Source organism: Antennarius striatus, chromosome 10, assembly GCF_040054535.1.
Source record: "Antennarius striatus isolate MH-2024 chromosome 10, ASM4005453v1, whole genome shotgun sequence".
NCBI classification, from domain to species: domain Eukaryota; kingdom Metazoa; phylum Chordata; class Actinopteri; order Lophiiformes; family Antennariidae; genus Antennarius; species Antennarius striatus.
The window spans coordinates 19,314,382-19,332,258 of NC_090785.1; the positions used below are offsets into that span (position 1 = coordinate 19,314,382).

General features: G+C 40.5%; 1 protein-coding gene and 1 long non-coding RNA gene across 3 annotated transcripts in view; one reads left to right on the plus strand and one right to left on the minus strand.

Annotated features, from left to right (window-relative positions):
* Positions 1 to 17,877, minus strand: part of si:ch211-159i8.4 (matrix-remodeling-associated protein 5) — a 24,945-nt gene continuing 7,068 nt past the window's right edge. Inside the window, exons 5-18 of the mRNA XM_068326496.1 lie at positions 16,066 to 16,195; positions 14,445 to 14,683; positions 14,002 to 14,153; positions 9,724 to 12,609; positions 9,352 to 9,614; positions 8,242 to 8,536; positions 7,954 to 8,151; positions 7,237 to 7,755; positions 6,941 to 7,112; positions 5,475 to 5,741; positions 5,227 to 5,353; positions 4,713 to 4,793; positions 2,469 to 3,615; positions 1 to 1,840 (exon numbers count right to left, since the gene is read on the minus strand). Coding sequence (XP_068182597.1) covers positions 1,287 to 1,840; positions 2,469 to 3,615; positions 4,713 to 4,793; positions 5,227 to 5,353; positions 5,475 to 5,741; positions 6,941 to 7,112; positions 7,237 to 7,755; positions 7,954 to 8,151; positions 8,242 to 8,536; positions 9,352 to 9,614; positions 9,724 to 12,609; positions 14,002 to 14,153; positions 14,445 to 14,683; positions 16,066 to 16,195 — 7,030 coding nt within the window. The 3' untranslated portion in view covers positions 1 to 1,286. The remainder of the gene's footprint in view (positions 1,841 to 2,468; positions 3,616 to 4,712; positions 4,794 to 5,226; positions 5,354 to 5,474; positions 5,742 to 6,940; positions 7,113 to 7,236; positions 7,756 to 7,953; positions 8,152 to 8,241; positions 8,537 to 9,351; positions 9,615 to 9,723; positions 12,610 to 14,001; positions 14,154 to 14,444; positions 14,684 to 16,065; positions 16,196 to 17,877) is intronic.
* Positions 7,054 to 17,877, plus strand: part of LOC137603246 (uncharacterized) — a 24,141-nt gene continuing 13,317 nt past the window's right edge. Inside the window, exon 1 of one of the 2 annotated variants that reach the window (XR_011037236.1) lies at positions 7,054 to 7,122. This is a non-coding gene — a long non-coding RNA (uncharacterized lncRNA). The remainder of the gene's footprint in view (positions 7,123 to 17,877) is intronic. The other variant, XR_011037238.1, reaches the window with a different exon arrangement.

The following is a 17,877-nucleotide window of genomic DNA, read 5'->3' on the forward strand; positions in this document are numbered from 1 at the left end:
TAAAATCAAAAAACAAGGTTTATTCCAGAACAAGGTTCACTACACATGTAAAGCAATCAATCCAAGCAGAGGTATCCAAGGTGGGAGGCAAAAAGGCAAGGTCAAAAAACAAGCAAGCTTCAAACACAATAAGCTATGACTATGACAAAGGCTGGGACGAGAGCTATGAACTACAACGAACTGGTGACGAGACAAGACAAGACACGAAGGGGGAATATATGCAGGACTGATGGGGGTGATAGGAGACAGGTGTGGGAAACACAATGAGGGATCAGGTGCACGCAGACAGGGAAGGGGCAGGGCAGACAGGAACCTGGAACAGAGACAGGGGTGAGTGATCACAACATAAAACAGGGAGACAAGACATGAAACATGGGGAAGCAAATAAAACACTAAACAAACAGGATCATGACAGCAGACTGTAAATATTGGGTTTCACTGTATGTATTATCAAAAGTTAATTTATGGTACCAACCGCATCTGAAGTGCTGTTTGTGTGTTTTCATTGTACCATTAACTCTAAGAGTCAAATCTAGAATCTGTCTTCTGATTGACCTAGTACCAAATGCTAGCTTAATGCTAATATCTTTTAAAGCCATAATCTAGCCGGGGTGCTTGCTTCATAAACTTACAAGGAAAACTCTCCCACGTGTTTTATCAAAAGTCTGCTATGGGAAATTAGCAACTGAATATTTTTTTCATTCATTCATTTTCTACTGCTTCAACCGCTTTGGTGGGTCGCAGGGAGCTGGACACTATCCCCATTGACTGAGGGCGTGAGGCGGGGCAACTGAATATTTACCATGTAAAAATGAAACTATTGTACATTTTCATTTTACAAAAAGACAATAATAATGCATGGGGTAAACATCACATTAACATCCATCCATCCATCACAAGAGAGACATCTGAAATTGCACAGTTAGAAAACAAATTGTCATTGAAATCAAACTGAACTGCAGTCATACTTTGGCATTGGATGTGTTTGATACCAATGTGGTAAGACTGGAAAGGAACCAGCAGGTTAAAAATGCATTTTAGGAAATAAAAGTGTGAGTCCAAAATGAACAATGTGAAGACATCTGCAACATTTGCATCAGAAACAAATCACAACAGTTAAAAATGTAAAAATACTGGCAGCAAAGTTTAGAATTCTACATCATTAGAAACTGATTTGCAAGTTATCCAAGGCATTTCAGTTTTGTACACTGCATATTCAATTCAGGATAATTCTCAGTCTGAATTCTGCTGTGAGACTCTCTAAATTAAATGACAAGAACTCTCACTTAGACCACTTGTAGGTAAGTAGCTTTGAAGTCTGTACCAAGTGGGTTTTTTGCATTGCATTTATAGATGCCAGAGTTCATGAGTACGGGGTTCTGTATGACCAGACTGCCCTCCTCTGTCATATAAATCCCTCCCTGCATGGTGAAACGATTATGTGAAACCAGAGTTGTACGTCCAGGTAATGTCCATGAAATATCCGGCTTGGGAATGCCAGTGGCAACACAACTCAACTTCACTTGGGTTCCACGATTGACTCTTGTGATTGACGTCAGCGTGTTGGTGATACGTGGTGGAAAGACCATCACTGCAACTGGGTAAGATAGGGTTGAGGAGCCAAAGGAGTTAGAGGCTTTACAGACATATGTTCCCTTGTCAAAGGGGGCGACTTGTCTCAGCTGAAGGGTCCCATTGTTAAGAAATGATATCCGCCCAATGTTCTGAGGTTTGTCCAAAACAAGACCATTAGGCAGGGTCCATGTGATTGTTGCCTTCGGCCAGCCATCAACGATGCATGGCAAGTTGAGATTGAGACCGAAAGTGATTTTTACTCTGCCTGGAAAAGTAAAAGTATAAATGTAACAAATAAATAAAACATTGAATGTGTTTGATACAAGAACGAAGTTTTCATCTTTGTTTTTGATTTTTTTTTGCTTAAAGGCAGTATAAATAGTAATTTCTAAAAATCTATGAAATGTACAGGAACAGTCCCTCTCAACCATCAATTATGAGTCAATGTGTATGGTGTTGTCTGTGTCTATAGCGACTCAGCCCTCAGACTGTATTTTCTTATTTTTCTCTTTCCGGATGTTTCTGTGCATCAGGTTGCAGGTCGCCCATCAAAACAAAAAACAGATTGGAAAGTCTGAACACAACAAAATTAATTACATCTTCACCCAGAAAGTTTATTTTATCAGTGTTTGTGAAATCGCAATTGATATTTTTGGTTTGGGTGACAATCTTAATCAACTCTGTAAAAAGACTATTTTGTTTTATTTTATATTTTATATTCTAGTTTTTGTTTTCTGTCTTTTTATATGTAGTGGAGACTATATCGCCACTTCTCCTGTCATGTGCCTACCTGATCTGGATTTAAATCCTAAATCTGAATGTGTGATTGTTACACACTGGTTTTGCCCTGTGTGAATAGAGCTTGCATTTGTGTAAAGTAACCATTTACATACCTGAAGATCCCCTGATTGCTGGTTTCCTGCCCGCCTCCAATGCATATTGTTTCTCTGCTTGTCCTGCCACATTTTTTGCTAGGCATCGGTACACTCCAGTATCACTTGCAACAGGCTGAGAGATTTGTAAAGTTCCATTACCCACATGATGTGTGAAGCGATGGAGTCGAACACCAGGTGTTAATATGGTCCTGTTGGGTAGGATCCATGTAAAATCTGGGTAAGGTTTACCACGAGCAGGGCACTCGAGGCTTAACAACCCACCCTCTTCTTTAATTGGTAAGATCTCAATATTGGGAGCAGCAAAACTTGGTTTCTCAGCTAATGATGCAACATCTAATTCAACCAAAAGTGTGGCTTCACCCAGATCATTTTTTGCCAGACACACATATCTTCCTTTATCTGTTTTCCTCAAGCCTCTCAGCTCCAAGCTTCCATTCTGGTGGACCTGGAAGCGACCGCCCAGATACGCTATCTGTAGAGAATGTCCATAGGGAGTAACCCATCTGATTCTTGGTTCTGGTTTCCCTTCCACTCTGCAATCCAGAAGCACTGTTTGGTAGGAAACCGCCAAAACCTTTGTACTACTCTTCCCATGCATTCCATTAATAGAAGGCTGCTGAAGTTCAACATCAACTCTCACATTCTTAACATCATCGCCAGCAACATTCTGTGCCACACATGCATATTTCCCTTCATCAGCTAGTCTCACATTTTTCACCACTAGCAGCCCATCATGCATGGTCTGAAATTTGGCTGTTGATGTTGTTATCACTTCATTTCTTGGTGAGATCCACATTATTTTTGGTGGAGGTTCACCTGTTGCCTCACAACTCAGTGTAACAGATTCTCCCAACTTTACTGTCACCAGTGATTGGGATTTTAATCTAATTTTTGGAGCATTTGGTTCCACATTGACTCTCACTTTTCTTTCAACAAATCCAAGTTTGTTCTTGGCACGACAAGTATAGTCACCCTCATCTTTTTTGCTCATTTGCTGAAGAAGTAAAGTTCCATTGCCAAAAATAACATAGCGGCGGCTTCGAAGGCCACTGTTGTCTAATTGAAAAACATTGTTGACTACAGTTCCATCTGGGAGACTCCAGGAAACGTCTGGATCTGGGAGGCCTGTTGCAACACAGTCTACCTGAAAGGAAATAGGAATGAAAATGAAAACGAAAATGTGAAGTACAAAGAAAAGTATCAGGAAGAATCCAGACTCATGATAAAACCATTGACCTTACTGATCCTTTGTGTTCACAAGATTGATTAAATACTGCAGCAATGCTATGGAGAGGGAGAGTCAGGATGCCAGATCATTGAGGTGGATGTCATTATCACCTCCACAATCAGAGATTGGGTACCAAGTTCCAGTAGATACCAACAGACTCACTGCAACAGCTCATGATCTGAGTATTTGTATTTACGGTAATTTAAATGTTTATGACCCTCCCCATAATAATATTAAACCACCTTCCATCTGTATTACCTTTTCCCACACTTTTATCGACTGTTTAAAGCACTTTTGTGTCTCACGTAAGCCCGAGACTCATAGACCATAGTGCACTTCTGGATGCTGTCAGCCAATAGAATGCCCGTATGGTATCACGTGACTGCCTACCAAAAATCCACGATGAGGTGAAGTCGCGAGCTCTGATGCGCGAATGCGCGAGGGCTCACTGTACACTAAATCACATCAGTAGACATTTCAAAGCACTTTTACAGACAGAGAAACCCAACAGTACCCTCCAGAGCAAGCATAAGCAATAGTAAGCGACAACATAAGTGACATAAAAAGTGGCATAAGCGACAACAAGAAAGCCTATTGCTCGATGTTACACACATGGACATTGGAATATCTGGACCTCTATAGAAGCTTAAGTAACCCAATGGCCTTCATCCAGAACTCGATGAGAATGTGGAAGACAACCATAGCGGCCAACTCAAAGCCGACTCAAGTCATTATCCATTGTGGCATATCACAAGGACATACGCTTTCATCACTGATGTTCTACATAGGCCTGAACCTCATTAGAGGGATCACCACAAAGAGTGGCTATTCTAAAGCAGTCCAAAAATCAGCCACCTGTTCAACATTGATGACATCAAGCTGTACGCTAGGAATGGGCGAAAAATAGACTCACTGATCCACACCACCAAGATCTAGAGCAACGATACAGTCATGTCAGTCGGATTGGACAAGTGTGGCCTGATGGTCTCAAAGAGAGATCGAGTAAAGAGTACCTGAAAATTTTCTCCAAATGCAACCCTCATCTGTGCCGTCCTCACATGTTCAATTCTGGGAGCGGCCATTAACACGTCTACCTGTCAAAGATTTAAGTAAAGAAACAAGCGTCATCTTGGGATTAAGTTTTCTCAGACATTTCCCAAGCATTCAAAAAATGCATCTGTACCTTTGGAGGAGCCGAGGGTCATATAGACACGATTTTGGACAAATACTATGTTTAGTAAATGTATAAACTTAAATAACGTCAGTGCAGCATGCAAAATAATTAGATGGGCAGATGGACAAATTAATGATTATTTCCAAATGTCAATTTTATCAAGGACAGTAAAATACATAAAATACATTTGATGAGAGGGAGCTGCATTTCAACTGAATGATCTGCTGTAACTTCTATCAGAATTCTATACTAAACTATAAGGATAAACTTATTAATCCTTAACTTTGATTAAAGTCAAATAATCTTACTGAATAAAAAGACCTGCTTGAAGTCATTATTGGTCCTGTTCATACCTGGAAGAGCTCCATGTCCTCCCCATTGGGACGCTGAAAGACACACAAATAATTTCCACCATCCACCTCTGATAGCTTAAGTATCCTTAGAGTCCCATTACGGAAAACTTTAATTGGTCTCTCAGGACTGCAGGCAGGTGGGGGAGAGAAATGGGTTTAAAACAGTCAGTCCCTGAAACCTTAGCTCTTTCACTGTGTGACTAGTTTGATTACTATTGTACTAAATCAGATAAATGAGTTAAAGTTACCTGTATCGATGTTCCACAAAGATCTTGGAGGGGAGCTGCCAGATGGTCCCTCTTTTAGAGCCAGTGGATTCTGGACAGTGGAGGTAGACAGCCGAACCATACATAGCTGACACGGAGTGTTGACGGGATGGTACAACATGGCGATGGGTGGGAGACATGGGAAGTGACGCAGGAGGCTGATGGGACAGGAAGGTGGAATCTGGCCTCACCTCCAATAGGACAGTTCTTTTCGTCATGCCGACAGCATTACTAGCCAAACACTCATATCTGTGGAAGGATCAACAACATCAACAGTGATATGCGGTCAGGGCATAGCTTCACCTGCCATCATGGAAGAAAAAAATGAAAAAAATAAATTAAATGGTTATATTTATCCAGTGATGTGAATTATAAAGTTATTTTCCGTTTCATGTCACCAATTTTAGTTTATTTTTACTCAAAATCGAATTTTCCCATTTACTGCTGAAATACTGAGAAGGGACCTGTGGTGAGGCACCAGCCAGCTGAGCCTCACCATGGATTGCGTAATGGCTCGACTAGCTGTGCTGGCATGCTATACAGTGAAACCATAATGCTATTTCTCTATATGTCACTATTAAAATGTTCAAACACCTTTGCTATATGAAATAAATTTCCATAATTTAGCTAATGTATAAGGCACGAAGTGAGGCACGCAGTTCTCCTGCCTCATGGTAGGGGGCACTGGTGATGCAAGGGATTTAGCCGAAGATTCTTCTTCCTCGGACACAGAAGCAGTGACAGTAAACTACAATCTATAGTCAGCGAGTCAAGTGCAGCCATTCATTTGTTTTCCGCTCGCCTTGCCTTACTGTAAAAATGTAGGATTACATATCTCAACTCAAAATTTTTTTGATGCATTTGTTCAGAAGGAACTGCACATGGACTTCATTTATTAGTAAACTTATCATATAAAAAAACACATAGGTAACAACATAACAATGTTTTTTTTTAATAAAATGTGCTTATTTGTGTGTTACAGTTTGTATGTGTAAATAATTCTGCTCTGAGACTTTAAAAAAAAGCACACACACTGTTGCTTATTAAATGGTTAATAAGCTACACAGTTGGTTCATATGTTTGTAAATCTAATGATGAAATCAGTGCCTCACCAGCCATGAATCTCAATGCACGTCACTGAACATCAACATAATTTTTTGGCTGATCTGACTGTCAATCTGCTAGCAGTGTTGGGGGGGGGAGTAATTTAGACACATTAATGGTTAACTCTGAAGCTTGCATAACACTTTGTGCCAATCCAATTGGTATACCATGCGCCCTCGAACCACACGAGATTAACGAATTCCGTGATCTAACTATTTATCTTATTATTTAGGGTATAATCCTTCCATCTGAATAAGCATACATTCAACAAGACATTTAAACAATGCCTAGACAGAAAAAGTGAATAATATGAAAATGCACTAAGACAAAGAAACATCTCATACCTCCCAGAATCAGCTGGCAAAACAGCCTTCACATAAAGAGTGCCATTGGGGAAGACAAACAGCCTGTGTCCAAGGAACTGTGATGGTTTAATGTGCATGCCTACTGGAAGCATCCATTTCAGAGCAGGCTCTGGCTCTCCTTTCACGGAGCAGTGGATATACAAACTCCTACCTGATGAAATGTGAGTCAAGTTACTTATTGTGACGCTGCAAATATCTTTGTCGACCAGCCAAAACACAAGGTAAACTTTTAAAACTTTGATTTGTAGGATATGTTAAAAAAATTCATACTATACCTGACTGAATCATCACAGTATCCATCACTCCTTCACTGATGCTTGGAGGAAGAGCTGCCACACGGAGATGATAGGTAACTGTGTCAGCACCAGCTGCATTGCTTGCTATACATTTATAATCCCCTTTGCTGGAGAAATTAGGAGAATGAATCTGCAGGGTTCCATTTTCAAGGAGAGACATTGGAGAAAGGACAGTGTGACGAGTTCCAACTTCACGTAAAAATGTCCTGTCCGGAAGAATCCAGGAAATTTGTGCAGGTGGCTTTCCAGAGGCATAACAGTCAAGAGTCACACTTTTTCCTAAGTACACTACTATTTCTGTGGATTTAGGTACATGGATCCTTGGTGCTTCGGTCTGGACAGCTAAAGTGATGACGCTGCGATCTGCACCAAACCTGTTCTGGGCAGTGCAGAGGTACTGTCCTCTATCTTGAAGCTGGATGTTTCTAATGACAAAAGTTGCATTTCTGAAGACTTCAAAACGGGGGCCGTGCTTGGTGTTGGCTGGTATGGTGGCTCCTGAAAAGGCAAAAGGAAGAATAAAGTGACAGTAGGGGGAGATTCTGAATTTTTTAATTCTGAATCATTTTTGTCATGATTATCTATGGTACATTTGAAAATGTCTATGACTGTTGTATTAGTACTCAACAAGGTTTTCCAAAGGATTTCTTTTTTTCAAAAATGTTTGCTTCTTTTTCCTGCCTTTCTCTTTCTTACCTGTGGAGACTTTGGTCCATGACATGTGAGGTTCAGGATTCCCCATTGCTTTGCAGTGCAGGAACACATCACTCTCAGCCAGTACTGACACACTAGCTGTGCTTAATGTTGTAATACGGGGTTTTAGCCCACGGCTTTCAGCTTCCCACATCTTAGGGAAAGGAGTAGTATTTGTAGACAGCTGGGAGCTAATTTGTTCTGCAACAGTAAGGAATAATGCCATTGAACTCTATCATGTGTACTCTGGTCACTTTTTCATTGTAAACATATAGACTGCAGTGCACTAACCTCCTGCAGGCAATTGTCTTCCACGCAGAACCTTAGCAGTGGTGGGGGGGGGAAGATGAGGAATTAGGTTGGAGTCAGATGAGGATGAGGATGATGATGATGATGATGACTTAGAATACTTTGAAGGTAGTGAGGTGTAAGAATAAAAAGTGGTTGGTGCTGCAGATCTGGGGGTGTATGGGCTGAGTGAGGATAAGTTGGGTTTAGATGTGATCAAGGATGGAGGAGAGCGGTAGCTGGTGCGAGGTTTGGTTGTTATTGTTATTCCCAGCTGAGCAAGGCGATCAAGCTGTGCCTGAAAAAAATCCAAATTACAATTGACCAATTATTATGGCAGTAACAGATTTACTTTGAATTAAATCATATCTCAGAAAGTTAGTTGGTTGATCATTAGTAACGTGGTTCTTGAAAAAGTTATGTGAAAAAAGCACACATAACTTATTGAAGAACTATCAAAACATTTAATTACAACCTCCATTGCATATTTGAATTATTTCATTGAAGGGTCTCACTGAATAAAAGGTGTCTCTGCAGCATGCACATATTGTGACATACTTATAATACTAATAACACACAGTGAAAAGGCATACTAACTTACTTTGAAATCAAAATTTTATTCTTGTTACATTTCTGTTTTGTTGACGTGCCTTTTTTTTGATTTTGTATGATCTTAAAAAGTTTTGGGAATATTTAGGAACACTCATTCATTTCATTCATTCATTTTCATGTACCGCCGTTGTATCCGCCGTAGTGGGTCAAGGGGAGCTGGAGCCTATCCCAGCTGGCATAGGGCATGAGGCGGGGGACACTCCGGGCACGATGCCAGTGCACCGCGGAGCCACATACAAAAAATTACAAACACGTACTCACACACTCACTCGTATGGGCAATTTGGGACCGGCCAATCAACCTGAAGCGCATGCTTTTGGAGGTGGGAGGAAGCTGGAGAACCCGGAGAGAACCCACACAGACACGGGGAGAGCATGCGAACTCCACACAGAACGGGACTCGAACCCGGACCCGGTTGTGAGGCGACAGTGCTAACCACTGCGCCACCGTGCCGCCCTAGATACACTCATATTACTGTAAAGTCAAAAACCTTCACCATACCTGTCTGTATCTGTTTCTTAACTTTGTTAGAAACAGCGAATCTCTGGTTTGCATTCTGAGATCTACTTGATGATTCTGTTGATGATGAGACAGATTGGGACGGGAGAGTGTAATTCTGGAGCTTCCTGTTAATCCAGAGACTGTAGGTATGAGCACCGCTGTTTCAGCACTAATCTCTGGTTGATTAGTGACAACTTGATTTTGAGTCCAGGGTTGGGAAAGGGGCCAAGGGTGACGTGTTGGGTCAGGAGGAGACCCAGGACCTTGATGCAGATAGCAAACATCTGGTCAAATTTGTATAGTATATTCATCCATATTTAAGTTTCAAAACAGTATTTAGCAAGGAAATAATACTTAAGCAGCTTTACTTACCCTGCCTTAGATGAGGAAATGTCTTTTGACTAGATCTGGAGGGATAGATTGGGAAGTAATGATTTTGATGATGGTGTGTTGGCCAGCGGGAGATCGGTGGGATGGTGGGAGAACTGAAATACCTTTCTGGATTAACTTCACTGTGACTTCCTGCATTTCTATTACGAGTTGTGTGCGTCATCTTAGATGAAATGGTTTGCCCTCCTCCCTGTTTTTTCTGATGAAGCCAGGGGTGAACTGGTTGCATTATTGGGAAATGGTGGATCTCAGGCACTTTGGCTTCATTATCTTCTTTATAATCTTTCTGTGTGATTTCTTTCTCTGAGTCTTCTGTGTTTAGTTTGTGATTTTCATGCCTTTTCATTGCTGTTACTGTCTCCGTCTCACTCTCTGCATTTTTACTGTCTCTGTTGTTTTCTGAAGTGTGTAATCTTTTGTCAGCCCTTTGTCTTTTAAAGTCAGAATTCTCATCAGACCTTTCTCTCGGGTGAGGGGTGTTATCTAGCTCAGGAATAGTGGCTATGCTTGGATTGGATAAATTATAGTTACTTAGAGAGCTGCCTACATGGAGATTTTTTCCTCTAGCTGAGAGGAATGTGGAAAGACTACTGTCAATATTATTGGTGGTATGAGATGGCTCCTTGATTAAATCTTCCATGGCATCCAAACTACGACTATCCTGGTCGTCATATTCTTCTTTCAATTCACCTGGATCTTCCGCAGTTTCTATCTCAGCAGATAAGGTTTCATGGTTTTCCTCAATGGTTGGAACGTATCTTGTAGTTGTAGTAATTGTAGTAGTCATCATTGTTGTTAGTGTGGTGCTTGTTGTTGGTGGAAAAGCTGTTTGGGACTTTGATGAATGGTAGTAGGGATCAGAATGTGGGCGGACTCTTCTCATTGGAGGTTTTCTCCGTCTGTAAGGCATCCTTCTCCAGTTTGACTGATGAGGAGAAAAGTTGTAGTTCCTTCTCCTCTCTCCAGAATGCTTATATTTTGACCGATTCACTGGCTGACTGTCATTGGCATCTATGACAGTTTCTGATTTTTCTGAAATTGGTTGGGTGGTTGGTTCTGTGCTTCCTGCAGGTGGTGGAGTTTCTGAGATTACACTATACTTTCCATTGTCCAATTTCATGTTTGTAGAGTATGCCTCTGTCTTAGCTTTTATGTCATTAGTGAAGTCTGTTTCGTCTAAATTAGTATCAGGTGTAGCTGAAGTATGAGGTAAACTGTCAGTAATAGAAAATGAAAAGGGAGATGTGGATACACTTGTTAGGACAGCTACAGTGTTGAGCTCTGGCAGTGACTGATCTGTTGTTGGGGCAGTACTTGGTTTGGCCTTTCCATTAGCCCAGTGATTTGGATTTAAAGTCTTAACAGTGTAACTGGGATTTGTCTTTGAATTTTTACTTCTTAACCTTTTTGAAAAGCCATTGGGTTTTCTTGTCCTTGTTCTTACCTTCGTAGGGACCTGTGTTGCGAAAGGACCTAATATTTCTTGGTAATCTACTCCAGAACCTTCCTCCACACCAATTGAAAATTTCTCCTGACCTGTCTCAATGCGTACACTGGACCTGTCAGATTCTTTTCCTCCAACTACTTCCACCATGTGTGAGAGTGTGTCAACTCCATGCAGGTTTGAGGCCACACAGCTGTATTCCCCTGCATCTTCTTGTGTTAATCTCCTTACCACCAAAGTTCCATTTTCCATCACTTCTACTCCTCTCATCTTTTGTGTGGGAAGAACAATTTCTTTTCTGGGTAGGTACCACATTGTTTGACTTGGCTGGACTGAGGAGATTTCACAAGGAAGAGATAAGGAATTTCCCCTTTCAATTACAATTTTTTGCCCATTGAAAGCAGTAGGACTGAGTGAGCGTTCTATTATGGTGAGCCTCAAAGACATCAGGTCCACACCAATGTTCTCTCTGATCATACAGTGATAAAGGCCTGAATCAGAGAGTGTGGCATTTAAGAAGACAAGTTCTCCTTTTTCAGAGACTTTTATGTCATCCCTTCCATCTTCTATAATAGAAAGGTCAGGAAGTATCCATTCCACTTTTACCTGTGGATTTGAAGTGACAACACTGCACTCCAGGTGCACCTTTGAACCTTCGAGAGCTGTCTGAATCCGCTGTGCTGTACTTCTGTGGATTAAAGTCCATGACTGTGAGGCAACATTGTCTTCTTGATGTTCTCTGTAGTTGGTGAGTTGCTTTGTAATGTCAGTTGAAAACTCCATTACCAGTTTCTTGCTTGTTGTTAGCTGTCTGTTCAGCCTTAAAGTTACTCTGGGTTGAAGCAGCCATGAAGGATCTGCTACCAAATAACCTTTTAAATCAGTAAAATATGGGGAATTTTCATTTACCACTTGAGCATATTGGTAAGTTACCCTGCTTTCATTTCCCTTTTGTTGACCTCTGTCCAATATAGCAGGACTTTCATAGTAGTATGCAACAAGTTGCCACAGATTCTGCAGTGTCTCTCGGTCAATCTCACACTCAAGGATAGTCACCAGTGATACATTGATGGACAGTTCTCCAGGTGAAACAGGATTTTCTATCCAAGTCATGGGTGGATTGTTTTCAGGGTGGCGCACATCACAGGCCACTTGAGCACTGTTTGCATGGCTGTCAGACAGGACAATTATGATCTGGCCTAAAGGCTTTTCAAAATCACGGGTGTATGGGAGGTCAGGCTCTGTTTCCGATTCACCCCCCATGGGATTGTTCCACTGTTTGAGTGGGGAGCGAAGAGATGGTCGTTCACAACTTAGTTTTTCTGGACTCTGCCCAAGAAATAAGGTCCCATTCATGGTTTGAGGAGAGGAGCACTGGGGGCAGGTCTCACTTAGGCCACGTTCCTTCTTACACTTTATTACGCCTTGGAGAGTGATAAAAATAGAAAAAAGAGGTGAAATAACAACAGAGGAACGGAACTCCTAAGAAACAAATTGAGACAGGAGTTTGGAAATGAAGGGGAACAAGATAAAACAAATATATCTATAGATCACTAATTAATATGAGATGAGAATTTGCAACAATGTAGATACAATTGTGTCCCATTAGTTGGAGTTCAGTTAAAATTCATACATGATTGTGTTTATGAATGAGGTGTAGTCACAGTTACAATCCTATTTTCAGATGAAGAGAATCATGTACAGAAATTAACAATGCAATAATCAACGTGACAAAGCCCATGTGCCATGAGAAATATTACAAGAGCAAAAGAATATTTCAAATCCAAGCAATTAAATAACTTCAGAATATGTTTGTTTAAAAATAGGTTTTACTGGCAAAATCTGCAAATTATCATCAACAAAACCAAAACAGTAGAAGTATCTATACGACCTTTTCCTCAATAAAACACAAAATGCTAATTTATTGACAATTTCTGTATCTAAATGATTAAACCCCTCACTGTCAATCATCTGTAGTTTCTTATGAAGGCCTTAAGTCTGGTGTGAGCCCCAGAGCATCACTGAGCCTCCCCATGCTTCACTGTGATTAGCGTGTTGTTTTCAGCACCAGGGTCATTCTTCCTCCTCCAGACATAGTGCCCAAAAGGTTTATAGTTTGGTTTCACGGTCGTACTAAACATTATCCCAAAATTTGCATGTGTTATGGTTTTAAGCGTTTGTAGCTGAATTGTACTTTTGGATCAGTACCGATAAACATTTAGGAATTTAAAGGTGGAATTTAACAGAAAAAATACCTATGGATTCTTCCAGCAACCTCTGATTTCTCATTGTTAGCTTGTATGGGAAATAATGTTCAGGAGTTTTAGTCACTTTGAGACTGTGGTAGTCAGAGAAAGTTGCTCTTAATTTGAGGAATTTATTGAGTTACTGCTGAACTTTTAAGTTTATACTGCTTATATTTTAATTTTATAATGTTTATATTTTAATTTTATACTGATTATATTTTAGTTAAAGTGTAGTATATGTCCTGTTAGTGCTACATGTGTCTGTTAGTGTAGTGTATGCCTTGTGGTATGTCCTGTGGTATGTCATTATGTAATGCCTGAGCAGTGGATATGTGACATTTCCTCCGGGATTAATAAAGTATCTGTCTGTCTGTCTGTCTGTCTGTCTTTCTGTCCGTCCGTCCGTCCGTCCATCCATCCGTCCGTCCGTCCGTCCGTCTGTCTGTATAAATTGGTATAGCTTCATTTGGCCATTAATGACACTGATAAAAATGTTTTTCCCATAAACTTTAGAAATGAAAGCTCTCATGTGATAAAATCAGACTGAGGTAATCATGCATGTAGTTTTACCTTTGTGTGTGGCGCTCCATTCGACCAACCAGTTAAGCTGACAGTCACAGATCCAGGGGTTACCGTGTAATGAGAGGATTTCAAGCCTGGGTGCTGTGTTCAATGCTGCAGCAGGAAGCTGGTCTAGCAGATTGTCTGACAGGTGTAAGTGTCTAACACAAAAACATAACAGTGTTTCCTTCACTTCTTCATTTGCAGGGTGACTAAACTGCCCACCTACAAAGAGGTAAATTTTCTGCAGTATCATAAGCTACTTAACAAAACTGTGCATCTTTTAACTGGTATCTGGGTAAACAAGGACATCTCTTCTGAAGAAGTCTTATTGGTTTGCAAAGTACTTTTTGAAGTCAGGCAAAAATATGGTAAACTCTAGTTGAACAAATATAAATATCTTCGAAAAACTGATTCAAATTGAATAAACAAATAAGTATCATATTTCTTACTTTAGTCCAGATGTCCAAAAGGTTCCAAGGAGTGACAGCGTTATGAAGGTATGAGGGTGGATCTCTTTAAGAAGGTTCCCCTCCAGCTGCAGGAGTTTGAGGGAGGTCAAGCCTGAGAAGGAGTACGGTTCTATGAAGTCAATGAGGTTGTGGTCCAAATGGAGACGGATTAAACCAACGAGGCCTTCAAAAAGACCCGGGTTTACCGATGTGAGCTTGTTGTAACTGAACTTCAAGATCTAGAAAAAAACAGAAAAAAATACTATCATTATTTGAGATTAGGAAACAGCAAATAGCATAATTTTGATTATAGTGGATCAATATCAACCCAACAAGACCCTCATTATTTGTAATAGATAGATATATACTTTATTAATCCCAGAGGAAATTGTACTAATATACACAGAAACATAGAAAAAAACGCAAAATTAATCATACCAAACTCGCTCTGAGCAGCGGAAACTGCAGCCTGCTCGCGCATGCGCAGAGGAATCAATGAGCATATGCCTAATTAATGAGCATATGCTTAATTATTTGGGTGGACGTCATTTACTTACAACCCTGTTCTTGTGGTGTTTGGCAGCTCAATCATGGTTCACTATTTTATAATGTTACATCAATGGCAGCACAGTGGTGCAGTGGGTAGTGCTGCCACCTCACAGTGAGAAGGTCCCTCCAAAAACATGCAGCTGAGGTGAACTGACTGCTCTAAATTGCCCGTAGGTGTGAATGTGCGGTGAAGGGTTGTTTGTCTTTTAGATGGCCCCACGATGTACCGGCGACGGAGCCCCAACTCCTGGCCTTAGTCAGCTAGGATAGGCTCCAGTAGACCTGTGACTCGCAAAGTATAATTAGGCTGTAGCCTAATTATATATTTAGGTTAGGCATTGATCAACTATGATTATAGCCAGGTATGGAAAATTTAACATATGTAAACAATCAAACTTGTTTACAAGAAGGTTTGTACAGATATTGAACATTAATTAATTAATTAATTAAATTCTCTTGAGGAGGATTTTTTTGGAACTAATGCATCTCAACAAAATAGGGGTGTCTGATCTTGTAAGAAACAAATTCTTAATGATGGGCTGTGATTACAACTAATCTGATATTCCGTCTTTGGTGTATATGTTGTGCCTTCCAGCTCTGTTTGGATTTATATCCCTGGTCCACTACTGCACATATGCAATAACGAACTTGAATTTAGAATATTTGAAATCGCTGCATGCTTTTTCAACTTTACTCTTGGAAACAAGAACAAAATTAGACATCTATTTGAATTTTCAACCTTTTTTTAGTTTTAGAAATTAAATGCTCAATAAATGAAACCTGCAACATAAAAGAAAAAAAATGAACTGGCCGTAAGAGTCAACACTAAAATATGTGAATTTATGATAAATCATGGCTGCAGTAGCTCAGTCCACAGGGACTTGACCAGTTGGGTGGCCAGTTCAAGTCCAGTGTTGACCAAAGTCCAGGCTAAGAACTAGTAGCTGGAGAGGTGTCAGCTCACCTCCTGCTGAAGTGCCCTTGTTCCCTTTTATATAAGGATGCTAGATTAACCATACTATAAGATATCAGGTTAAACAAGGAAACCTACACAGAGGTACACATACTATACCTGTAGAGATCTCAGGTTGTAAAATGCCCCTGGGTGTACTGTGGTAATGTCATTACCATGTAACATGAGCATTTCCAGTTGCCTCAGCATCCTGAATTCTGACCCTTCCACCTCTGTCAGGCTGTTATAGCTGAGAGAGAAAGAAAATAAACAGAACCAGTTACTGGGATGAAAAAGGGCCATAAGTGACAGGAAACTAGAACTGGTTTGCCGTCTGTGCTCGCATGTGTGCCTGCGCACTGTGACCTTTCAAATGAAGGTGAAAACAATAGCTGGAAAGAATGGATCAATGGAGGGATGGTAGAGACCTATGCAAACCCTGGACCTGAAATTGTGTCCTCATTCGCAAAATGTCACGGTAAAAGTCAGATGACTTTGTCTGACAGCCATTAGCTGAAGACATTTGTTTTCTGACCTGTCGGGCAAATTTTATTTACGTTGCTTTCACCATTTTATTGGTTAGTTGGTTGGCCACCGCACTGGATTTGAACTTAAGGATGCTGCAGTTCACATTTGTTTTATCCGGTTGACTTTTTTCTTTTTTGTTTTGCAATCCCTGAAAGTTTAGGTCAAATTTGTACGTACAAATGTACTTTACCTGAATAATTTTTAGGCAAGAATTATTGTTTTTATTTTCATATGCAACTTGATTTACTTTTGGCAAACATAATTATGCTATTTCTCACATTTCATCACTACTGCATTGTAACAGAGTACATAAAGAATTAAATGAGTGCAATGTTCCATTGTCACAATGCCAGCTTTGGAAAAAATGTGGGCTATTAGATACCAACACCCATCTCTAGTTCACCAGAAATCTGTGTGTGTTGGATTGCTTCTTCTAAACAATCAGCGGTTCATTTGAAGATGTATGTATGCATGTATATTTATTACATACATCATCCAATGATACTTGCGTTCAATTATGAACTTATGTATCATTGTTCTGAGCCCAAGATGAAGTGTAATTAAATCGTCGCGCAACATGGATGGTGTGAACCTATAGCAGGCTATTTCCCCTGTTAGGAAGGTGGACTAGTGTTGAGAACATTTCAGCTTACGAGATCACCAATGCTTACAGATCATGTTAATGTACACTTTTGCTATTGTATGTTGCACAACCTAAATTCAGACCATCCTCCATTCCTTTCATGTATGAAGTAACATACTTCATTCTGTTTCATGCACACCACCTGAACATGTAGAGAAACTCTAGGCATAAAGGGCTGCTCCTCCTGCTTAAGTTTGCAAAGCCACGATGACAAGCCTAGTATATAGGGTTGAGCCAGGTACTCGTTTCAGACGAGTATCCGGTACGGATAAAGCATTTTTGATAAGTACGAGCATGATACAAGTAAAACTCATCAATACTTGTGCGCGTGGTGAAGGAAATCCTCATCATAACGGACTGTCTTCACACTCTGTGATTGGCCAGTCACACAAAGCGGCCACCCCTCCCTACAAAGACTGCAGCCAGAGCATAGCTGTCGCTGCCCCACTCTCACACACACAGACATTGACTGATCTCTCTGTGCACGGCTTCACTGTAACTCACATTGCTCTCCTTAGGTTTTCTTCAGCTTGCTTCTATTTAAAGTTACCTGGTGAACTTGTTTCTTGTTTTGTTACACATACGCGGTGCATTGACCAGACAGAGCTTAAAACTGCTTGTGTTGTCAGCGCCTCCACTCCTGCTTGCTTCTAGTTTGACACTTTCTCACTTCAATTCAAATTAATAATTCACACACACACACACACTCATACACACACACACACACACACACACACACACACACACACACACACACACAC